Source organism: Saccostrea cucullata, unplaced genomic scaffold (genome assembly GCF_032062105.1).
Source record: "Saccostrea cucullata isolate Sc308-1 unplaced genomic scaffold, CSIRO_AGI_Scuc_v1 ctg8951, whole genome shotgun sequence".
In the NCBI taxonomy this organism is placed as follows: Eukaryota; Metazoa; Mollusca; class Bivalvia; order Ostreida; family Ostreidae; genus Saccostrea; species Saccostrea cuccullata.
In genome coordinates this window covers 1-26157 of record NW_026925576.1, presented here as the reverse complement: position 1 = coordinate 26157, position 26157 = coordinate 1, and the positions used below count along the sequence as shown (strand labels likewise).

The 26157-nt window shown below is 32.5% G+C and overlaps 1 protein-coding gene across 1 annotated transcript; it reads right to left on the bottom strand.

Moving 5' to 3' along the window:
• Nucleotides 1-11325: 11325 nt before the first annotated feature.
• On the bottom strand, nucleotides 11326-23730 carry LOC134269277 (uncharacterized). The gene is made up of 7 exons (XM_062751478.1): nucleotides 23635-23730; nucleotides 23419-23461; nucleotides 21563-21708; nucleotides 20898-20942; nucleotides 19484-19552; nucleotides 18670-18732; nucleotides 11326-11868 (listed from the first exon to the last, which is right to left on the bottom strand). Exons 3-7 carry the CDS (start codon nucleotides 21696-21698, stop codon nucleotides 11486-11488), a joined length of 696 nt encoding a protein of 231 aa, XP_062607462.1. The 5' UTR covers nucleotides 21699-21708; nucleotides 23419-23461; nucleotides 23635-23730; the 3' UTR covers nucleotides 11326-11485.
• Between the last annotated feature and the right edge of the window lie 2427 nt (nucleotides 23731-26157).

Below are 26157 nucleotides of genomic sequence, written 5' to 3'. Positions count from 1 at the left end.
TAAATAATTCAAAAGGAAAGGCCGTTTCTGTGGCTTTACAGGCTTGTAAGGCATGAGGTGGTTGTTTTTTAAACAAATCCATTCAAATAGTATAACTTATTTCTCGGAATAGTATGCTTTAAAATTGTGTGTAGTGTGCAGGATATGGCGAAAAACGCTAAAACCTTAATTAACGTTCTTAGCAATGGACAGGAATAGGGCTAATGTAATGTTAAGCAAACAGTTTGATACATGAAGTAGGAAACTATAAGGAAGAAATAGTTTATGTAAAAATGTGCCTCAGCTGTTTTGCCGATTCTTAATGAAAATTAAATAAAAACAGAATAAAACAATGTTGTACATCTTCATGAAGATTTCTTAATATTTGAGATTAATACTTGCATATATTTTCTTTCTTGGTCTCTTGAATTAGTTATCATTGAAATAGCAGAAAAATTATGAGCAATTATTTTCAGTAGTCCTTTTCAACTAGCACAACAATATGTTTCTCCTCTCTGCATGTTTTGCATGGTAGTGAAGATCCAAGAAAGAATGGTATGAAGCATCAAGCGTCCGTAAAAATAGTGAAGCATTTAAATCATTTCAACAATAGTCAAAAAATGCTTTTAAGGGTTAAATGATTTTTTTTTTAATTCCAAAGAAGAAAAGTATAATTCTAAGTCTAAGTCTCGATTACCATCTCCCTTCCAATAAATACCTCTAATAGATTCCAACAAGGCGATGGGGAAAGAAATTATTTTTACGTGGATAAATATTTTCTTGCAGTTTCAGTTTTGACAGAGGAAGAAAATGTAAAAAGCTTAAAATAAAAAGGCATTAGACAATGTTGAATTTCATAATCAAACGGGAAGATTTCAGAACTCACATACTTGTATTTGATTATGTACCAAACAACTGTGCTCGGTTTGTTCCCGTTTTGCGCACATTTAACTTTTAGGCATAGAAAAAAATGTGTGTAAAACGGGAATCTGGCCAGGTGAGATAATTAGTTTAATCGGTCTAGTCTTTACCAAAACTGATAGATAGGGGAAAAGTGAACCTATAGGAGAGAATTGGAAAATAAAATTCTAAATAAATTTAAAAAAAAAAAATAAGTGTTTTGCAAGTTTTCAATTATTTCAATCTTTGCTTTTATAACAGAATAGAAATTTGTACTAAATAATAAATCATGACTAGTAATCAGTAATAGGTCAAATTCTGAATAATCAGCTTCAAAAATTAATTTTGTTTTTAAAGAAGTGGCCGTCATTTTTTGAATATAATAATTAATATTAAAGAAATTATTCAATAAATTCACTTTTTGCAATAAATATTCATAGATTTCATACACATTAAATTGATATCTATTCTTGCTGTAAATGATATATAGGAAAAATACAGGTAAACCCAGGTAAATCCTAACCGGAAATCAGACTATAATTGTTATCAAAACACATTTCACACCTATTGTTCTATTCCTAATTATCAAATGTGTGCAAAACGGGAACAAACCCTGTGCTCGCCCTAGCGCTGTCGCACTGTCAACCTATTGCTTAAAATCAATACAATAGGAAATTTAAATTCAAAATAATTCTGATGAATTTCAAATCAATATGCTAAGCGCTTCCCAGTACTTTCAGTACTTTGATTGTTCAAACGTTCTGAAAATCCAAAGGTAAATCAATCTAACTTTATAAGTCTCGACGAATCTTGCTGAGATTATATAATCTGGACACTCATTGCGTGCGCTTATGACCTTGATTACTTACGTTGATAGACATCATAAGACTGAAATGGTCCATTGGGACATCTAACTGACCAATCACAGGGGACGGTGTCCACCGTGTTAGCGTCATTGTTGTACTCAGGACAGTAACCTATACGATAAAAAAAGAAATTATACGTAATTGTCAATATTGATAGGTAAATATGCTGCTAAAAGACTTTTTTAAAGCATAAAGGCATTATAACAGACACATTTGTATTATAACGTAAGACTAGTATATACAAGTACATACATTTAACCAAAACAAGTATATGTATATGTAATGTTTATAAGTTAACATTGATCGACATCAATTTCTTAGTAAGTGTTATAAATGTAATGATATTATACGTGTTATATATGATATGAATTCTCTTTCTTGATTATGATAGTGAATTTGTATTAAAACACAAAACAGCTAGCTATCTAATGATCACGTGGTAACCCCCGTGTCACTGTTGTTCTGGGGAACTTTAACAATCGAGGTATAAGGTTGATGGTTAATGAGAAGCCCCTACGATCCTACGATGAGGCCATGTTAATAGAGATCCCGGGTTTCTGTAGGTCCTGACACGGCAAAGATCCTTCACTTATCCATGGCTCTTGGTGCCGAATATAGGTCTAACATTTCCAGTACGCTACTGGCAAGTAGTGGCGTCTTAGTAAAAGAAACTAGAGGTACTGTTAGCAATGAGTTCACTTAATACTAGTAATACCCCCGCCTCCCATATGATTATAATGGCAAAGTCCATGTATTGCTGTGGCCGGGAAACCCAAAATATGTGTCGGATCAAAAAATAAAATAGGCGGGCACAATGGCTATATGTATTAAAGATTCTGTGAAAGTTTCATTTAATTTCACTCAGTGGTATAAGAGAAGTTGCGGATAAGAGATGGGTACCCCAAAGCGTAACAGGCAGACGGACGGACGGACATACCGATTACAGTATACCCTTTGACTTTTTAAGCGGGGGGGGGGTATAAAAAATCTCGAACGGGACGTTAAGCGAGGAAAAAAATCAAGTGAACAAAATGTGTCGACATCGTGAATCGATTTTTGTGCAGTTGTTACAATGATAATGACTCTCTTTCTCAGTCAAGCATAATGATGTTGTAACATTTTCTGCTCAACAAATGGATCCATTGTTTAAGTTAAATGGTATCCTCTGCACAGTAAATCGTGGTAATTCTTTATGGATAACTTAGCATGTGTTGCATTTGAAGTGCCATTTATTTCGTTGAAAACTGGTTACTATTTTAGGGAGTTTCGACCATCTGCTCTAAATTTCAAATTTTTTTTGTCAAGAACTATAGCATCAGCTTCAAATAGAAACCACAATGAAATATGAAGCGTTGCCCATTTTTTCAAAATGATGTTCATGTCAGATCATGAAGAAATTTTTACACAGATAACAGAAAACATAATGATTTATTATTACAACAAACAACATACTACATGTTTGTCCGTCCGTCCGTCTGTTAGGCTTTGGGGTACCCATCTCTTATCCGCAACTCCTCTCATACTACTGAATGAAATTTGATCAAACTTTAACTGAATCTTTATTACATATTGCCTTGTGACCTCTTATTTTACTTTTTAATCCGACACATATTTTGGGTTTCCCACAGCAAAACATGGGCATTGCCGTTGTATTCATATGGGAAGCAGGGGCGTCATTTAGTGAGCTCATTGCTCAAGGTACCTCAAGTACATATTATGCTGTAATTCCTTAAAAAAATTATACACGAAAGCAAATTTAAAAGAAATTCTCATAAAGAGAGAGTACTTTCAGTTGCGAAAGCGGAAATATATCTTATCTAGTTTTTCTTTATTTATCGAAATATTCCATTGCTTGATGGTGTTTCTCTGAGATTTTATCGATTAGTTAAAAGTTTACCTGGGAAATTTGATAGACACTTAAGGTCAAAGTCCTTCCTAAACAATGTATCTCTTAATGCCCCTCCTTCAAATAACTACGTTTTTCTACGTCTTGTAAGAACTGAATAATAACTATATATATAGAGAGAGAATTTTAAAAAATCAATATAGTAAAGATAAAATACCTTTTTGAACCCAGACAGACTGTATACATATCTCCCCGGATCTGTTCCTCTCGTCAACAAGACAGTGGTAGACATTGGTACTACTAGAACAATTAAACAGATTCCTTTCTTCATTCCATCTGGATAAATTAAATGGACATAAGGTGTTCCTTATTTTGAACATGGCTGCTATCTCACTTGTCTGTATAATTATGGCGTAATGTAAAATACGATCACTATGCGGATGCTGAAAAGTTATTGGTCAACTGCATTTTCGTACTTTAACTTCCTTGTTAATTCGATTGGGAAAAAAATGAAAAAAAAAATTTTTTTTAAAAACATTGTTTTTATGTTCAAGTTCAATACAACTTGACAAATGTCAATAGAGACATTCCTTCAGGCCATCTTTAAAATATTGTTTGGTTGTCCTCTCCCGACCGACTGACTAAAAATGGCCCAAAACTCTTTTTGAATTCCAGAACACGATATTTTTTTCTTTTTATTCCCCTTATCCCGCCAACAAAATTGGTAAAATTTCTGGATTTTTTTTCCTCCAACTACCAAACGATTTGATAATTTTACCCTCAGTAAGGAGAGGGCAAGCAAACATTATTTTAAAAAAAAGGCCTCATCAGAAATAAAAATCAAGCCAAGATATCAAAACAAACAAATAATAAATTTTCCACAATCCTCTTCTTTCTAAGGCAGTTTAAAATCCTACTGAATGATATCTCTTATCAACTGAAAGAAGGACGCTCAAATGATAAGATAAGACAAAGGTGAACAGGCATATTTTCTGATGCTTTTACATTTTTTTTTTAATTTTATAAATAACATCTCAGTCATTCTACAAAAACATGCCCAATTTAGATATCTTTTGTGTCGAAGACAAATTAAATTTACCGTTATATTAACTATAAACTTTAAGATTGGTTTTAACATGGTTTTTAGATATTTACCGATATGTATGTAGATAAAGTATCGATATGAACACAATGTAATGTTGAAAACGTATTTCAATGCAAATCTTAAACTGGCTTCATTTATTTACAAATTTCAAGATGGAATTCTCAGCCGTAAAAGAGTTCCAAGCAGATTGCAATGGATGTGTAAAAAGATTTTACCCTTTATGAAAAGAAAATAAATGCAGGGATCTTCTTTCATGCAAAATCATTGCAAGTCGGTAAAAATCGATTAACTTACGATTTTTAACGATTATGTTTTTAATTTCAAAACATAATGCAGGTTTCAAAAAGAACTGAAACTTGTCTGAAATCGAACACGGAACCTTGTATCATTGATTCTAGTTGCAAATTAGATCGTTTTGTACAATCACATTTTCGACATATCAAAATGAAGTAGAGAAAAAACATCTCCTTACAAATTTAACTTCCGTAACGGTATTTCAGGAAGGTTTTAGCATTAAAGGTATAACATATTTTATCATTTTGGGAGCGAAATGCCTCATTCTTGCATATCACAAAACAAGCCTTGATTTTAACTATAGCCGAGAATTTTAACTTTTTGGAATTGCTGGGAAATTAACTTCCGTAACGATGTTTTTTACCGAAACAGAAGAAACAGAAAGACTTTATCAAGCATTAACTTCCGTAACATTACCTTAAAATCAATGAAATATTAACACTTCACAGTGTACCAATGTAAATGTGATGGAACTTTTAACCATACACAGAGAGGTAAGCGTAGTCATGGGCATCGGTCTAACAATAAACCTTTAAAGGCGCATGGACACAGTTTCCACTGAATTATTTTACCAATTTTAATGTTTACAATTCCTAACTAAGGCAATTCTAATGACCAGCAAAAATTTTGAACATCATTTGTTGATCTACAAAGGAGATACAGGACTCAGAATTCTTCATAATGTAAACAAGGCTCGTGCCTTGCTTTTGTTTACATTTAGAAAATATCATGTTTATAACAAAACGAGATTCAGCAAATCATTAGAAAATGTCTAATTGTATTTAGAATTAACTTCTTTATTGAAAAAATCTGCTTTGAACGAACACATATCAGCATGTTTAACCTATGTGAACAAAAACATGACACAAGCCTTGTTTACAAAACAAAGGTTGGGAGGTTGGGTTGTCTTTTATCTCTACAACTGAAATTCAAAATTTTGATATCATTAGAAATACCTTAGTTAAGCATTTGTAAACATAAAAAAAGGAAATGAAACTTTTTGGCTGAAACTGTGTCAAGGCCCCTTTAATACACGAGGTCTATTTTGATTCAATACTGCCTTTTGTACATCAACAATTATAGGTCTACATTATATTCGCACCAAACTCTACACTGTCTCTTTGGTACTTTTAAAAAGTCCTCTAAAGAAAAGTTCAACTAAAGCCCAGTTTTTTATTCCTCGTCACCAGAATATAGGCTCGGATCTTCGATTATGGATATTGCAAATCATAGGCTTTTAAACTCCCATGTTTTACTGAAGAAAATGAAGGTTAAGGACAAGATCTAGTAAATAAAAAATGCCTACAGATTTCTCAAATTTGAGAAATCAATTCCTTTAATGATGCTTTATATCTTTAGTTTGGTCAAATAAAGTGTTTTGGGCCATTATTTGTTGTTAAACAAGATGAAAAATCATATTGTCATTTTCAATGAAAAATGAAGAAAACCAGACATGACTATGGGGGTTTTTCATACTAGACAAAGGAAATGTATCCAAATTCCCTACAGTCTCTCAGAATACAGTGATTAGTATGTTCATGGCCTCTCTTTAAAAATAATACCAAATTGACAATAGGTATCGTGAATACTTTTCACATGATTTCAAATTGAATTCCATAAAAATACTAGTTTTATATAATTCTGTTTACGACGTAGGACAGTGTAAATCAGAAACTCGAGCATCTTTTTTAATATGAGCTTCCAAGTACTTGTGTGAACAATCAGAATGTTTTTGACAAAATAATTATTAAAAGAATAAAATCCTTTATTGGCATTTTGAAGTTTAAGAAATGACTGATTGCTTAAGGTCGAGATCTAGTTAATTGACTTTAAACTTATTTTTGATGCTAGATCCATTAAGACGTCATAATCAATTATTTCAACTTTCTTTTTCCCATACTCTGTAATTGTTTTTGAAGACCAGGTCTTCCAGCAATCTATTGGCATTCCCATGGGTACCATTTGCGCCCCGTTATTAGCAGACCTAGAACATTGACTGGAACCCGCCATATTTCTTTGTTTGTAAGAATTTTATAACGATTCTAAAGTATTCTTAAAGATACATTTATTAAGAAAGTGAATGTCCTGTAATATAGACTTAGATACCAATGTTTATTAGAATAATGTCAAATAAGATTTTTTTCATGTTTCTCAATGATAGCCAGGAAATGCTTTGTAATACACTATGCATAATTCATAATAAAATGATTGAATGAAACATATGGAGATAACAAATAGTATTCAAGATCAAAAACTAATAAAATAATACAAACTAGGAGCAGATGATAATATTGAAGTAGAAATACCATGGACACCAGTCTGTTTTGAAGTGACATACCGAAAGAAGGTGTCTAAGATATTTTTTTTTCATTTACATTAGCAATTTCAAAATCTTTCAAATACATAAACCTAGTTATTGTAGTTTTAATGTAATGAAAATGATTTAAAAATCTAAAGATTCCTTGAATTCAAATATATACGTGATATGACCTTACCTTTAGAATCATCCAAATTTCTTTTCTTAATCCAGTTTTTATAATCAAAAAAGTAAATGAATGATATTTTGGCATTGTAAGGCTTCAAATGCACGCTTATTTCCGATATGAACGATGTTCAAATATATTGTGTTGTATTTAATCTCCACTTAATATGTATATTTATAACTTAGACAAACTAAATGAATCTCTACCCCTATTGTAGTCAACAGATTATTCAGATAACAATATTGTGTAAACTAAAATTATGTTTACACGGGGCAGCAGTAAACAGGAACCTTTATTTTTAAACATTGAATGAAAAAAAAGGATATTTGTAAAGTAAATCATTTCACTCCTTTGAAAGTGACACATGGCGACAACAAGGTACACATCTTAAACATTGAGAACATATGTGAAGAATCTTAACTTCTGTGGACAAGTAAGGGAATGGGCAAGGAGCTCGTTCATTTCAAGATTTTTTACAACAGCGTGTTTGTTTCTTTTGTATCATTTATCCTAAAGGTGAAATATCCCTCTGCTCCATATTTCACCATGTTCTTTTTAATTCCAATCATATATTTTTTATCAACGGCTTAAAGTTTGACAAGTTGCTTACTTTTTTCAGAAATGAATATTATGTCAAATCATGTGACGAAAATTTGATATGATAAATAAAAAGAAAAAATTTTAATCTCACAATAGAAGAAGAAATATGAGGTTTATATGACAATAATATTTACTATCGTGCATATCTAATTCTCATTAGAAAACATACTGAACCGTTGCCTTTTAAATCAGAATATCAAAATGTTTTCTGTGCTTGTAAAATAATACGCATCCATCAACAAGAGTTATCTTTCCATTATCGCCCTTGAAAATATTTTTAGTGAAACAACATATTAAATGTTTATAAGCAATTCTGAATCGGAAATTTCTGTAACAATCAAATGACTTATATTAAGAGATAGAAAATATCTCAATTTACATCTTAAAAGGAACTGAGTATAAATGTTTAAAGTAAACTGTTATAAATAATTAATGAAAGTATTGGCAATAGAAAGTAAAAATCAACATTTGTACATTAGAACAGATTTGACTGAGCTGACTACAGAATGGTCCTTATTAATGAAATCTGTAAAGTTTGAATTGGCAATTTACTGAATTTTATGGAAAAATGTATTCAGGAAGTTATCTCTTTTATCAGAGGGATATACTACACCTTAAATAGTTTAAATAAACTAAAGGTGGATCAATATTTTACACATGCCAGGCTATTATGAAGGTCATACAAACGTCGCATGATTTCCTGATCACATGCCTAATTCACTACCTTGAAATCATCGTGGGTTTATTTATCTTTGTTTAAACTTTCGATATAAGTCCTTAAAGATTTTTAAAAAATATATATTAGTATATAGTGTTAGTCATATCAATCAATGAGGTAATCGATTTATACACAGTACATCTTGCTATTGATTGAGATTCACCTAGCATGCACATGACCTACATTGCTGGTTTTCCATCTGATGACAAATAATGTATGTCCTGTTCAAGTCCTTGGAAAAAGTCCAAATACATTGATTAAACTTTAAAATGCATTTGTTTAAATTGTCGTAATATCTAAATACTAAAAACAGACCAATCATACAAAGTCATCGTGATCTGACACGGCTGTAAAACAAAAATAGTTATTTAAACTATAGGACTATTTAAGATAAATAAAATTTAATTCACTTAGATAAAGTTTACAGAAATAAATGTTTTCCATTATAATTTTTATTTTATTAAATTTAGACTCCTTTTACTGAGGCTAAACCTCATAGTAAGTTCACTTGAAAATGACAGTCATTCACATATAATACGGTATGTATTTAACAAACCATCGATTTGCCAATATTTACTTGTAACCTTTCAATGCACATTGTGCAATTTCATTATAACATGTAAATCGCGGTGGGTATTTTAATTTTTTAATAATACAATAAATAATTTATTGTATTATAAAATTGATTTCAACTTTTTAAAGTGCATAAACACAGATTTGAAGTTAATAATTTCTCAAATTTTCTGTATAATATCTTGACTTATATATTGCAATAGCATTTCACAAAAAAATATTTTAATATTTTTCCATCTAAACGTTATTGAAACTTCATATTTTTGGACGGGTTTTATTGACACATCCTTACACTTTCACAAATTTTAATTCATTCTTAATACTTATGAAATACGTGTGAAATACTATTACAACATATAGTCGTGATATTATATACAGAATATATTAACTTCAAATCTGTGTCTATGCACCTTTAACAGTTGTTAGACCATTAAAATATAATCAGTATGTGTTGATATTTTTAAAATGTATTATATGAGTGCTTATGATTAATAAAGACAAGAGCTTAAAGAACGAGCGCACTTATAGGCCCCGGTAAAATGTTGAAAAAATAAACAACCAAATTAAGCAAAATTTTTCATCTCAAAGCATTGACTGATATCTAAACCATACGATTCAACAAATTTTACCGCTGAAATTCACGAATATACAAAGAACAAACCATACATTGTGGTAGGGTTCAGCCGACATTTGTGATTTTCTGTAATAAATCGAGAACGGTCATTCATTTCAGAGCTATTGGTTACTATGATCCTAACGTTGTGCAAACTTGTACGAATGACAAAAGACGCATAGTACATTTAGAAAACTTGTGTGAAAGTAGAAAACTTGCACACGATTAGGCTGGTACTTAAAATATTAAAAATATGTAAAAAGTACATTTTTTTCCTATAGCAAGTGAGAGCTATTTACCTGTATGACCATGTTGAACCCACGTGTGGAATAAATTATTTAAAATACTGATAGTCACGTGAGCTCTACCCAGGTAAACATTCCTCAAAAGTGCTCACTGTAAAACATAGGCAGATTTTGTATCATTAGTCAGAGTTGTGCCTCTTAGATATATTTGTATGTAGTTTTTTTAAGAACACGGGAGGGTAAAAAGAGTTTAGTGCCATTCATAGACGACTTAGGGTCAAACATTTTTAACATTCATGCAAGACAACGAAACAGGTATTGAAAGCCACCTAATTAAACAATCCTCTTTATTTCAAAACCAGTGAAACCATTATTGTAATTTTTCAAATGCAAGAATACCAAACATTATGGTTAAAGGCAACTACACAACTTCATTCAATTTTTAAAGATAGATTTGGTGCAGGAAGTAACATTTCGCAAACGCGCCCGACTATGATCCACCATCAGATGTACAAGTATCTCTTCCCCTTGATTTACATAAACGAAACTTAAAAAGGGGGTTCGATACGACTTTGGATTTGGAATAGCTGATTTAGGTGATGATGCTTAATGTGCTTTTTAATTAGAAATATCAATTAGTATCCAACTATTACATAAAGAGAACGATTTGGTAATATATTCTTTATAGTAAAATGACACATAAAAAGGCCCCATTAAGTATTGCTTAATTAAGTGCCCTTTCTTTTCATAATATTCAAATATAAAGTGTAATTACTTTTTAAAATCCAGTCTACTACTGTTACAACTGTACTTGTGATCATATACGGAATTGGTAAGATAGTGGTTTTGACTTCAAGTTGGTGTTCTATCTTAGACATTCAAGTCTTTACAATGTCGGTAATGTAACAATCAAAAGTCATTAACTGTAACGGTTGGTAATGTTAAGAAAAAAAAGTATATAACTCTAAATTTGGGTTAAGAATGCATGCTTTTACTTGATTTACATAAAATATAAAAAAAAATATTTAAACAGCAATTTACATACAATGTAGCATCCCCCCCCCTTTTTTTTAAATCAACTTTTCAGGATTGTCTTTGTCGATCACTTGATATCACTGAATTTGTTTCAATATATCAGAGTTCAGCTCAAGTCGTCCTAAATGTAAGGCTCAGTAAAAATAAAATCTGTATTCATTTCTCTAACCGACCGGTCCTACATCTGACTGTGTATAGTCAAACGTTGGGTAATATTACCTCTTTCGTTCATTCTGAAATCTGAATCACCTTAGCACTTCGGATCAATTTCATATCTTTTCTCAGACTTTGCCAATTTTGTTTAGTAATTTCAAACACTATACAGAGTTCCGTATGAATTTTTAAATGATCAAAAAGTTCATCAAAATCTTTTGTGATTTGTTCTCCAGCTGAAAAGTAACCGGAGCGGAATATCATGATGTCTTTTTGATTTAATTCGGCTTTCCAACTCCCTGGTATATTGTTAATGTAGGCAAGCTTAGAGACGCCATACCTTTGGATTATTGGCTGTAGTAATTTTGCAGTTTGAATCGTGTCTTTAGTGACAATCACCCACACACGTGAAATATCAAAATTGATATTTGTGTAGTTCTCTCTTTCGTCTGTATCGCCTACAATAAAGATTTGTTTTTTTTTAATAGAAAAGCGAATAAATTGATTTTATGACGGCTTAAGTTTTATCTTTTTTTAACTCTGTAATATCAAAAATTAACATGCCATTGACTACTTTTGGTTAGGGCTACCGCTGGGTAAATACCGTATACACCGATTTATTAGCGAGGATTCGATTTAGGAATTTAAAACGATGTTGAGATTGTTAAAACTGAATGGCTAAAATAAGGTATCGATCATTAAAAAAAACCCTCTTTATTTTCATTTCGTTTGAAATCCAAAATGGTATAAGAACATGGTAGTTTTATAAAGGGAATAAAGGGTTTTTGTGTGTTTTATATAGAGAGATACAAATTGAAGAGGTTTATAAAAACAAAAATCAAATACCAAAGGGAAGAGCTTTTTGCATTTGGTTTGATAGTTTCCCATTTATCTAGAAAAACAGCTCATATATAACCCATGTTTATTTTTTGAATGTACCAATCATGTTTTAATGATATAGCAATAATAAAAATGAGAAATTTTCTCTCACTCAAATTTGCATTAACAGCGTTATGAACAGTTTGTTAACACGCTGATGTATGAGATGTATGCCGCGGTTAGAAGTGGCATACTCTCAACAACACATAACACTTACATGGTTGGGATGAATAAAAGTTACCGAAGTAAAAACAATCACTTGATTACTCTATTCAACATAGATTGAACGCAACCAAAACAATTTATAAAAGTTAGAAACGTATAAATTAAATCAGAAGAATGTAAATCTGTAATCTTTGTGTTTTGAAACTGAATTTAACATGTTTAAATATGCATAGAAAATTTCTAACAATCTGTAATACCTATTTACATGTAGCTAGTCTAAATGTTCAAGGTAACAATTTTTCATCAGAGGAAATGATATCGGAGATGCAAAGATGAATCAATATATATATATATATATATTTAAATATTTGGGTGAATCAAAAGATTTTAATAGTTGTACTTTGTGATACATAACTGAATGAGTTCCATTAATTAAATATGTAGATATATTGCACATGAATTAAATAAATCCAATCTTATTCGTGGTGAATGCAAGGGAAATGGAGATTTAAAAAAAACCACAAACTAGACATCATATAAACCTAACATATATAAATACATATTAGTTAAGAAAAAGACCCTCTTTGGACACTGTGAATTGGTTTCTATTGTGTATATTGTGTTGGTATTAAATTTTCTTGTTTCTTTTTTTTAAATACATGTATTCAGATTAATTGTCATCGATCAAATAATCTGTGTCACTGAAGAGTTTTATGATGAATGTTTCATTATGGGAGGCAACTGCCTTAGAAACCTGTTTTCATATAAATCTTCTTTTATGAAGGCTGAATCTGAAGAATGAATACTTGAAAATTTGAAAAATAATAGATATTTGTTATAACTATCCACTTTTATAAAATGAAAAACAGAGAAGATACTAATGATCCATTAGTCTAAGAAAAAAAAAGTTTTTAGGAATTATCTTACAGTAAATCTATCAATACATGGGATTTAAAACCCCATGATAAAGAAACGTGGGAGAAAAAACCCCATATGACAATATAAGCAACATATGGGTTTAAAAAACCTACATTGATTTTAGTAGGGTTATTTCCCCCATGGGGTAAAAATAAACCCCATGGGTTTTTTTGTGGGGGTTTTTGTGGGGTATTTTTAAGTTCATGTTTCCCCATGGATTTTTTCTTGAACTCAAATATCTCATAAATCAATTTGATTATAAAAGCCCCACCCTTTAAAAAAAAACCTTAAGATGATAGCTTTAAAGGAAAAGGGTGCGCAAGTTCGGAAAAATTTCCATTCCGAAGTTGTCCGTCCCATATATATATATATATATATATATATATATATATATATATATATATATATATATATATATATATATATATATATATATATAAAGCACTAAAAATGACCAACGACACGAACAATAAAAATTGTCAAATTTTCGGACGCCCTGTCCCTTCCTCAGGACAAAGAAAAAAGTTAAAAAGTCATAAGAACAAAGGAAAAAGAGAAACAAAAACAACTAGCACTACTACTAAACTACTAAACACTAGATATTTACATACTTAATTACATGATGAATTGGAAATTTTTAAGAACACTAATAAAGAAAGAAATCCGGACCGCTATGAAATGCGTCCGGTCTATCGGTATACTCGGGTGAAGTGCGATTTACATAATTGAACGAATTAATTATGCTAATTAATTACGACAATCAGTAAATCGTACATTGTTTCATTCTCTCAAAATGGCGTAAATTTACTTAATAAAGAATAATCGAAGAAAAATAATATAGCAGGGATATTTAAACATATGAATTATGATCAATTATAAATTTTGAAATATTTAAGGACTTATTACCCGGGAAAAAAATAATTAACAAAGGTGTAAGCAATACATAGTTATGAAAGTTGTTCGAGAGTTGGTGACGCAAATTAACTGAAGAGTTTACACTAAATTGAGAGAATAATCTTGTTTAGTATCATCAGGAATTGGGTCTAGCGTCCTCCCATTTGTGACCCTCAAGGTTGAAATGTTCCCCAACAGGTTCATTGAGTTTTTTGGTCCTAATGGTCGAACGGTGGTTATTGACTCTCCTGCGGAGATCTCCTGTTTCACCAATACACTGTTTGGAGCAAACTTTGCAACTGATGAGATAAATGCAGTTGTCAGTATGACAGGACAAATTCCCTAGTATTTTGTAGCTGCGGCCTGTAACAGGGCTGTTAAAACTGTCTGTGTCAGTGTTGTGCTTACAAAGAAGACATCTTCTGTCGGAGCAAGTTTTAAAGCCCCCGTTAGGTAATGGGTTGTCCAGTCTGGTTCTTACTACCATGTCCTTTAGGTTCCTTGGGCGTCTGTATGCAGCCAATGGGGGTTCCTTAAAGACCTCTGCCATTCGTTTGTTTGAATGGAGAATTGGTAGGTTCTTTTGAAGGATACCGCTAAGGTTCTTAAGGACGGGATGGTATGTGGTTACCAGAGGGACCCTGCCGCTATTGTCTTTCTCCTTGTAGCGTAATAGGTTTTGCCTGTCATGTCCCGTCATCTCATCAATAGCTGTTTGTACGGTGCGGGCATTGTAGCCTCTTTTGCATAAGTGGGACTTAAGAAGACCCCTTTGCTCCTGATATAAGGAGCGTCGAATTCTGGTGGCTAGACCCCTAGGCACTCCCTTAAAAGTGTGTGGGGGATGACAGCTAGTGGGCATCAGATATAGGTGGGAGTCTGTGGGTTTGGTGTGGAGACTGAATTCGATTTCACCATCAATCAGGGTAGATGTAGTATCTAGGAATACGTTTTTCGAGTTAGATACGTCTACTGTAAATTTGATCGACTGATGAAAGGTGTTGGCAAACGTAATGAATGCCTCGAGGCTCTCGCGACATTCCACCCACTTCATTTCTATATCGTCAATGAAACGCAACCAGCTATGGGGCTTAAATGGTGCTTGAAGTAACAAGTTGCGTTCCAGTCTGCCCATGAAGACATTGGCATAGGACGGTGCCATTTTCGTACCCATAGCAGTGCCATTAACCTGCAGGTAATGTTCTCCATTAAACATGAAGTTGTTGAACTTGAGAACATGTTCAAGGAGCTTAGCAAGGGACTCTGTAGAAGGAATTTGTATGGATCTACTATCCCAGACTTCTCTACAGGCTTCGATACCCTCATCGTGTGGAATATTGGTGTACAAAGATGTGACGTCCATAGTCACGAGGAGGGTATGATTTGGGAGGCCAGTAGAGGGCGTCTTGTTAATGTAGTCCGTGGTGTCCATGAGATAGGATGGCAAATTCTCTACGTGTGGACGGAGATGTAAATCAATGAATTCAGAAATTTTCTCCGTGGGGTGTCCAATTGCGCTGACTATGGGGCGACCTGGCATGCCTTCTTTGTGTATTTTAGGAAGCAGATAGAATTGTCCTGGTCTACAGTCAATAGGATTTAAGGTCTCATAGACGTTGATACCAATCTCATTTTTCTCAAACATATCGTCAAGAGTTTTGGTAATGGCGGTGGAGAATTCTTTAGTAGGGTCAGAGTCCAGTTTCTTATAGAAACGTTCGTCTGAGAGTTGTCTTTGGGCCTCCGCCATGTAAGTCTCTTTATCCATTACTACAACTGTAGAGCCTTTGTCTGCTTTCTTGATTACAATGTCATCCCGATTTTTTAATGATTGTAAGGCAGATCTCTCTTCCTTACTCAAATTGTCGGGAGTCTTGTCTGGCATTGAAAGGAGCTTCTCTATGTCTGACTCAACGGCGTCAATATACGACTCAAGCGCGCCGCACTTGCCCGGTGCAGGTTCCCAGTCACTCTTGGGCTTATAGAGTTTGTGTTCCTCTAGATCGTGTAAATCTGGCTTGGAAGAGTCGTATGAATTTACTTCGGTGTCTTTTCTAGAGAAGTGCTCCTTCAAACGAAGTCTCCGGAAGAATGCTCGGGTGTCCTCTCTGACTTGTTTTTCGTCGACCTCATGTGGCGTGGGGCAGAAATTTAGCCCCTTGGAAAGAAGTGAGGTCTCCGATTCGGAGAGAGGAGCACTAGATGTATTGAGCACTGGGCAGACGTCAGGAGTTTGTATGGGTCCGTCCCTCGCGATTGTCTTAATGCGTTTGAAGCGTCTCGAGCGGGGTTTGCGTGTTTTGTTAACTCTGACCTCTGACCAGTTGTTCCTAGACTGTGGAACACTGTCGCGGAGAAATTTCTTTTTTTGAGTCTTGTTGACTTTATTTTTTAGGGCCATATTATAGGTGTCTATAATATTATGGGCTTCATCAAGATCGGCCTGGGACATGATATCGTTGAGGGATGATTCTAAGGACTTGATCTCACTCTTCAATTGTCCTAACTTGTGGATATCCCAGAAAAGACGAGTGACATCAATTGTTTAGAACATCTACTTGTAATAACGTCCCAGCGTTCCTGAAAGCGTTTGGAGATTGGCCCTATGTTAGGTGTAACATTTATCTGAAAACCTTTCGGAATAATGTCACACTTTAAGTAGGTCTGTAAATTGGAGACCCGGTGTTCAGTTTTTATTGATTTTTGATGTTCTTTCTTTAGAAGTTTAAATGTTGGGTTATCTTTAATAGACATATTTGAATGGAAATTAGAATTGCCAAAATGATAAGACTACTTTAAAGTTTTTAGTGTATTAAGTCGAAAGATTCAACGAACGATTGTTCTGTATTCTAAAGGATTTCGTAGATAACTCGTGCACGAATTCAAAAATATTAAAAACAAACGGTACGTGAGTAAAAATCGAAAGGGAAAAGTGGAAAGAACGTATTTGCAAAGGTTGGAAACAAAATAAATAGTAAAAAACGTCAAATGATGAAAGACATGACCAAAAATAAATGATAAGAACAGAAAATATAGACAAAGAAATGATGGATATACGGGTGGATCTGTGAAGATACAGTTGGCGAAAAAGGATATAAAAAGCACTAAAAAACCAACAACACTGTATATCCTAAATGTCGGATCTACCAAGAGATACAAGGTCACGGATGGAAATTTATATAAAGCACTAAAAATGACCAACGACACGAACAATAAAAAAGAGAAAAAGCAAAGAAAAATTCTGGATGCACAGATTGAAGTCATTCCGCCCTAATGGTATTAACAAACTAAATGACTTCACCAGAATGAACGTAAACTAGACCCAATTCCTGATGATACTAAACAAGATTATTCTCTCAATTTAGTGTAAACTCTTCTGTTAATTTGCGTCACCAACTGTCGAACAACTTTCATAACTATGTATTGCTTACACCTTTGTTAATTATTTTTTTCCCGGTAATAAGTCCTTAAATATTTCAAAATTTATAATTGATCATAATTCATATGTTTAAATATCCCTGCTATATTATTTTTCTTCATTATTCTTTATTAAGTAAATTTACGCCATTTTGAGAGAATGAACAATGTACGATTTACTGATTGTCGTAATTAATTAGCATAATTAATTCGTTCAATTATGTAAATCGCACTTCACCCGAGTATACCCGATAGACCGGACGCATTTCATAGCGGTCCGGATTTCTTTCTTTATTAGTGTATCTGTAAAAATTCCAATTCATCATGTAATTAAGTATGTAAATATCTAGTGTTTAGTAGTTTAGTAGTAGTGCTAGTTGTTTTTGTTTCTCTTTTTCCTTTGTTCTTATGACTTTTTAACTTTTTTCTTTGTCCTGAGGAAGGGACAGGGCGTCCCAAAATTTGACAATTTTTATTGTTCGTGTCGTTGGTCATTTTTAGTGCTTTATATAAATTTCCATCCGTGACCTTGTATCTACTTGGTAGATCCGACATTTAGGATATACAGTGTTGTTGGTTTTTTAGTGCTTTACATATATATATATATATATATATATATATATATATATATATATATATATATATATATATATATATATATATATATAACTTATATTATTCTCTTGTCATCGTCTTTAAATATATAGGTAAGTTTAAACTTTTTGTTAGATTCTTTATCGTCTTGACAATATGATTATTACTGGAAATTATTCAGACAAATATCTGAATAATTTAGACTATAAAACAGTTTGCCTCACAATTTCAATCAAGGGGTATATAAGATTAAATTAAGTTATATAACATACTATATAATTATATTTATAGTTAATAACGTTTCAGTATAAACAAAATCAGCTAAGACGTGCTGAAGATATGAAAATTAAAAACATTATATAACATCATTCAGCTTTCTATTTGATACATACTAATGAGTCGTGTATCCTCATCTTCATGAGATATTTTAACATTTCCTCGTGTTTTTGGAGTCACTGTAGAAAAAAATTAAAGGTGAGATTAGTATTTTTCAAATAATACATTTCTTCAACTTGTTTGTGAATAATTTACATCGTCTTATAAATTGTACATACGTGCAGCATGCTCTTGCGTATCGAATCAATTGAGATACAGTATATTTTGCCCTCGTCCGATATACTTTTGTATTGTTTATACATTTCTTGACCAACAAGGTGTTATCAAACACAGTTAATGATAAACATCTTCTTTTCTTTTGTAAAATTAACTATGAATCATATCTTTTAATTAATAGTGAATTTTAAATATGTTCAGGTGGCGCAACCTAGAATTTAACGTAATTTCTATTTTGAGTGTTACAATGAAAGTTAACTCTTTTTATATGTGCGCTTGCCATGCGAAAATTCACATCAATTTACTCATGTGGTATGATACAATTTTTCAGTTAAAAAGGTTGTAATTTTTACATAATTCTGTACGTTTGTTTTAAAAGATTAGAAATTAACAGAAGAAGGCTTGTATTTTTTTATTATACTGTGCAATCATTTTAGTTCACAAGGATCAATGGTTATGAACATTTTTTTCCGGGTACGCGATTCGTTGGAAACTGTATACACATAATTATGATTCAATGAATAAATGTCCTGAAAAATAATATTAATGTTCGTGGGGATAAATTGTGGATAAGAAGAGCCTTCGAAATCCAGACACATTGGTCTCCCACAAACATAATAATTTCACAGTGTCTTAATAAAAAGTGGTACTCACGTGCATGATGGTTTTCCCTGATGTTGAAATATTTCTCATTTTCATCCTTATTTCTCAAACCTCTCTTATCTTAATATAGGAAATTGAAATTATCTTGATAAAGCCTTTGAGAGTACGAAATGATTTACTAACTAATCTCTTATCAATCTTGCTTTCAATAATTTAATTTTTCCTTCTAAGGGGAGACAGGACTCATGTCACGTGACTCAAAAGATAGATTACGTCAAAGTCACTGCTGATATACATGTAAAACTTTAAAATCAATGGTTCTTGTGTAATTTTATTCCAAAATATTTTCGAATCAACATTTACGTATTATAAAAAATTAAACAGTTTTGATCATCTAGATTCTTGTAAAAAAAAAAAAAGAAAATATACATTCAAATTCATCTTGATAGCTAGTCCTATACACTCTATGTTTTTAGAAATTATTTATTTACTTGCAGTCCACTTTGAGTTGTTTAAAAAGTAACATAAATTAATTTTGTGTTACTTATATTAGGCTTTAAGGGGAGACAGGTCACATGACTCAAAGGACAGATAAGTCATAGTCGCTGCTGATGTATATCTGAAACGTTGTTGAAATCAACAGTTCTTGTGTAATTTTATTCAAAAATTATTTTGTTGAAACATTTATTAAAGTTCTTGGTAACATTTTGTGAAATTGCCACATCCACTCATCCGTTTCTTTACGCTGGAGTCTAATGTCAGTGACGTTAGTGACGAAGTGTTTGATTCTCAGTGCAACGAGATCAAGCACACATTGGTTACACGCGTCATGAATAATTTTATTTCATATTAAACATATCACTGTCATTGCATAGTGATGAATTTCTGAAGCAGATTTATTTTTCAAGTTTTCCTGTGGCGTCACAATTGATTTTCCATACTCGTAAAATGTAAATGTGAAGCATTTTTATTAAGGAATAACTGTCTAATTTTTTGGTTTCATGATGTGATCAATCGAGTGGCTTGCCTGATAATTTGCATAAACGCCGAATGCAAAAAACCCTGGGCAGTTGAAAATTTTCTAGCTTATCTCATATTTATCCCTTTATCTCTTGGATATTTCTTATTTGATTTTTGTATCCGATTCATTTTACAACACAATGTGTTTTTGTGAGAGTTTAAGTAAAATAAAGGAAATTCCTTTATTAAAAAAATATTGTAAATGATCGATAGTGATATTCAAAACATGAGATGAAAGGAATATCTCGTGATTTATGGTTGGATATGATTTTTGATGATTATGTTTTTTTTTTAAACGATGTATTTTTTCCCCTTGCCAAGACTCAAGGATAAAAAAACATCAAAAAGTTCTATGGATAAAAATCATATCCAAGCACAAATTATGGGAAATCCTATATTTCGTCAATAAAATATGAATTAAAAGAGTCATAAAATCTATCGTTACCTGAGTCATTGAGTGCAATATCTTCTTCTGTGTTTAGATTGTTATCTGTAATATAATTTAACATTCATTTAAATTGGGCTGATATTTGGTGAAATATTATTTTAAACATTATTTTAAAGGTGTTATAAAACATAAAATGTTTAAATTTAAAATTAAAATTCACTGCATCAACTCTTCTTACGCTCTTAACCAAAGCAATAATAAATCTATTTTTTTAAATTTTAAATTTTGAGTACATAAGGCGAGAGGAGATTCTTTTTGTCTAATTGGCACCCTCCATTGATGATTGACTGAATGTTGTTTAACGTTCCTCTCGAGAATTTTTCACTCATTTGGAGACGTCACCGTATGCCGATGAAGGGCTTCAAAATTAGACCTATACTCGGCACCCAGGGCAATTAAGCAGTGAGGGTTCTTTATCGTTCCAACGCCTACCGCGACACGGGACCTACGTTTTTAAAGTAATATCCTAAAGACCTGTGACTTTCACTTTTAATGCCAATCGTTTAGCGTCTTAGAATTGACACGGCGCTGCGAACGAGAATCGAACCCGGGTCTCCCGATCACAAAGCGAACGTTCTATCACAAGGCTACCGTGACCGGTGGCACACTCGAATGGACAGGGGAAAAAAACTATATACCCCTTAATCGTAAAAAGTAATTACCTGTTTGTTTTCTTCTTTTCAACACAATACATATCACAACAGAGACAGTGGATATTAGAAGTACCATGCAGGCGATGACAACAATAATAACTATGAGATTGATAGAGTCCTGAGGGTCGGCTTCTGTAGTCGTCATGTGCTGAAAACTTTAAGAATTTTTAGCTTCTTTGAGAAAGGCACTTTTCAAAAAGTAAAAAAAAAAAATGGTGAAATTGGACTGCCTTGGCTCCAAACTGGGGATAATTGAATTCAAAATAAATACTACTGTAGAAGCACAAATTTTCGTGGGCATAAAATTTCGTTGTTTTCTCATCAAAAATAGTTTCGTGGGCATTTAATTTCGTTGTTTTGAAAGTAACCCTATTCAATATATAGTCATATAAAATTTCGTGTGGGATTTAATTTCGTTGAATATTGTTAACAACGAAATAAACGAAATTTAATCCCCCACGAATATTTGTGCTTTTACGGTATTTTCTTTATATTTGAACTTATTTGTGTGTAAATTTCATTTATTTAAGTAAAATTATTGACAAACTGTAATAATGACATATTTACAATAGATTCAGATATTTAAAATTTTGTTAATCTGAGAAACTTACGTCTTATTTATGAATACAATAATACATATTCAGCCAAAGTGTAACAATATATATACCCGATATTATATAGGAAATAAGTAAGGACAATCATTGCATGGTTAAATGTGAGTTATTAATACAATTTTAAACCCATTTGAATCAATTTATAAGCATTGGGGTTGCAATATTAGTGATTTTTCATAATTTTTTCCCTCACATTTTTTTTCTTTTCAAAAAAACTTCTCTATCACTCATTAAACAAAAATAACATTTTAAAAATTTTACGGGAGCATTATTACGAGGGTTGATCCAAAAGTAATGTCACAGTGTCCATATCTTTTATATTTCGCGTCATTTATTCAAATACAATATGCCAAAAGATGCACAAATATCAATTTTATTAACATTGAAATTTTAATTTAATAATGTTTATTTGAATTTATTTTATAGATGTTTAAAACACAGAGCATAGGGGGTGTCGCCGCGTCACAACGGAACGTCACGTTTTAAAGTGTATTTTTGAATGTGTTTTTGGAAAGTGTATCTTAGAATGACAAAGACAAACACATTAAAAAGATTCTAAAAAGCACACAATCTCTTAATTTTTTTTAAGACACAATTCTCGTAATATTCTGGTCTTTAATTTAAAATTAATGAAGGCATTGGTATTTGCGATCATAAACATTGTTGTTTTACTCTTTTGAATTGAACAAAGGGATTGTCGAAACGGGGAATAAAAGGTTCGACGAGTTGTCATGGATTTTTGCTTTAAAACATGGGAATCATCACTAGCGATATTTTCGTTAATCAACCAGACTTACAGAATAAAGAATGTAAATAAGAGACATCTTTAAAAGATCGTTTCAGCAATTTTGGGCGGGTGATCGGTCACTGAATGATTAGCAGAGGACAAGAAGTCGGAGAGGTAGGAGATCGGACGGAAACGTGCTGACATCAAAAAAGACAGACGTATAGAGTTACATGTTAACTTTTGAGTTTGTCTTATACTACTGTTCAAAAAATTTTGACAGAGGGCTAAATTATGAAAAGAGTGAGCGTATAATGGTACTACTACAAGGGCGCATTGTTTAACATCCGATATTTTGAAAAGTATACATCATATTCCTTTGAATTTTTTAGGTCTTAAAACTTCCATCATGTGTAATTTTGTTGCTTTACGTCGATTTATAGCAATTTTATCAAAGTTGTGACATTACTTTTAGATCAACCCTCGTATATCTCCCTCTTTTAAAAAAATTTAACAGTAAGAATTACCTGAGTGTGCTTGCTATTCTAGTCCTATCCAGGCACACGGAAACTGAAATAGATGAAGTCGATTGAAAAATATACTGGTAGCCATTTTTTGAAATTATATTGCATTTTATATTTCTTTAATGGATATAGACAATACAGATTTCATAATATGAATGTTTTGAAAATTTAGGTTTTTTTCGACCATTACAGTAATATTACATTGGTTTATATCATTACATTTGTATACTTCATTAGACCAGAATGTACTGTTAGGACAGCCATCAAGCAGACATGCTGTAGCATCGATCCTACCGGCCTCTGAGTTATACTCTGGGCACATATTGTGTAAAAGAAAAGTAAAAACACTATAGCATCCATACATTTGTAAGTGAAAGGTTTAAATAATATCAAATTAAGGAACAGCTTTTATTACTAAGTAAAGAAAGAATAGCTTTTCTCCATCACATTGAAGGGCTTTCGCTATTCTCTTTTCATTTGGCATTTAAAAGTATAATTCTGACGTTTAACACAGTTGCGATTGGGTGAACATTAGCTTGCAAAATACAGTTTTATAAATTAATGTACATATTGCATTTCTCACTCTGAATTGAGTTGCTCAAAACACTGGTTAAGGCTAACCACTGGTTAAATCTCTTTATCCAGTGGTTAACTTTTAACCGTTGGTTAAATTCTGTCTGTCAAAATTTATCCACTGGTTAACTTTGCTATCCAGTGGATAAATATTTGGCTAAAGCTAGCCATTCCACAGAGGTGGGTTAAGTCTCTTAACCAGTGGATAATTATGGCTTCTAGATTATTGTTCAATGTTAATTTCGGCAGACGACAGAGGAAACAGAGAGTTTTAGACATTTTCAACATGAGTTCGATGCTGATGAATATCAAGAAAGATATAGGTTTTCTCAAGAAACAGTTAATTATTTAGCAAATTTATTAGATCCTAAGTTATGTCGCCCAGCCATGAGATCCCACTCACTTGCAGCAATAAGTCAAGTAGAAATGGCTTTGCGATATTATGCAACGGGTGACAATATGAAAACTATAGGAGATACGATGGGGTTCCACGTCTCCAGCGTCAGTAGGAGTGTTCGCGATGTATCTCAGGCTCTCGCTGACATTGCAGAGGATTATATCACGTGGCCCACCTCTGCTGATGAAATAAACAACATCAAAAGGGGTTTCTATAGCATAGCAAATTTTCCTGGAGTCATTGGAGCAGCGGACGGCACTCATGTTAGTATTATCGGACCCACATTGCATGAGAATGTATTCGTAAATAGAAAGGGATATCGTTTTATTCTCAATGTACGGGGAATCTGTGATCATCAAGGCAAGTTTGCTTATTGCACTTGAATACTTTAGTAACTGTGCATTTATTTCATTCAAGCAATACTGGTATATTTTATTTTGGTTATTTAGGACGATTTATCAATGTAGTCGCTAAATGGCCTGGTTGAAAACCACGACTCCTTCATTTTTCGTGAATCTGCTGTCGGAATGTTCAGATTCCATTTCTGATATAGCTATATAGATGACTGGTAAAAAAAGACAGAACAATTTTTTGAATTATAATTAATTTTCCTCTTTACCTTTTCCATCGTTTGCTGCCTCTGTCATAAAAAGATCATTTGTACATGCCTTCTTTTCTTGGTTAACAATTACTGCAATTCATGTGCATGGATATTAAAATATATATACATGTACTACAATGTATAATGTTTGTGTTAAAAATGCTATTATATTATGCATTCAAATCAGAATTAAATTTACCTGTATTTTCAACTGTATTACCACCTGCAAGATCTAATGAAAATAAAATAAATCTTAATCTGTACATGTACATGAGTATATATATCTTCAAGTAAGTTTCTTCTTTATTTAATTTATGCATATGAATTGGGTTTAAATTAAAAAAAATATTTGGAAATATTATATTTCGTATTGTCTTTGTATCTATTATTTTATAAACGCAAAAGCTTATACTTACTGGAATTCCCACAATCAGCTGAGTAAGGTAGTACCTCTGTAATTATAGGTTAAAAAGACAAAGGTTTAGGTCTAATATAGGAAAAGAACTGCACAATTCATCAATTGACTTCTTTAGATATTGATCTTAATCGATTGAAAATAATACAAGTGATATTTTATAAGGCACTTCAAAATTTATCAATATTTACGTTGATTAAATCGGAGCGAAACGCATTAGGGGCGATATCCCTGAAACGACTACGACCTTTATTGTACAGTTGTACTATTATCGCATACGATACCATGATCGATTGAAGGATATTTTATATAATGTGGCAAATTTAATTATACCCGCACTTTCTAAAGAAAGTTCGGGTATATTGTTGTTACTCATGTCCGTCCGTCCGTCCGTCCGTCCGTCCGTCTGTCACACTTTTCTTCCCTGAACTCCTCTTACATTTTACACAGTAGGCTAATCATCTTTTGGGAGATGGTTTGTGGTGTCATGTAGATGTGCAGTAAAGTTTCAATTTTGATTTTGCCCCGGGGGGTCAAATGGGGGTCGAAAAAAGACGTTTTTTATGCAAAAAGCCCCGTCTTCCCTGAACTCCTCTTACATTTTACACAGTAGGCTAATCATCTTTTGGGAGATGGTTGGTGGTGTCATGTAGATGTGCAGTAAGGTTTCGGAATTTTGATTTTGCCCCGGGGGGTCAAATGGGGGTGAAAAATGACGTTTTTTATGCAAAAAGCCCCGTCTTCCCTGAACTCCTC

Excerpts from the sequence above, each read along its gene's own strand:
- LOC134269277 (XM_062751478.1), bottom strand. The coding sequence starts at position 21,698 with ATGACGACTACAGAAGCCGACCCTCAGGACTCTATCAATCTCATAGTT. Across the intron at positions 20,943-21,562 it reads GAAAAGAAGAAAACAAACAG|ATAACAATCTAAACACAGAA; the intron begins GTAATTACTTTT and ends ATTATATTACAG. Across the intron at positions 19,553-20,897 it reads TATTGCACTCAATGACTCAG|ATAAGAGAGGTTTGAGAAAT; the intron begins GTAACGATAGAT and ends TCCTATATTAAG.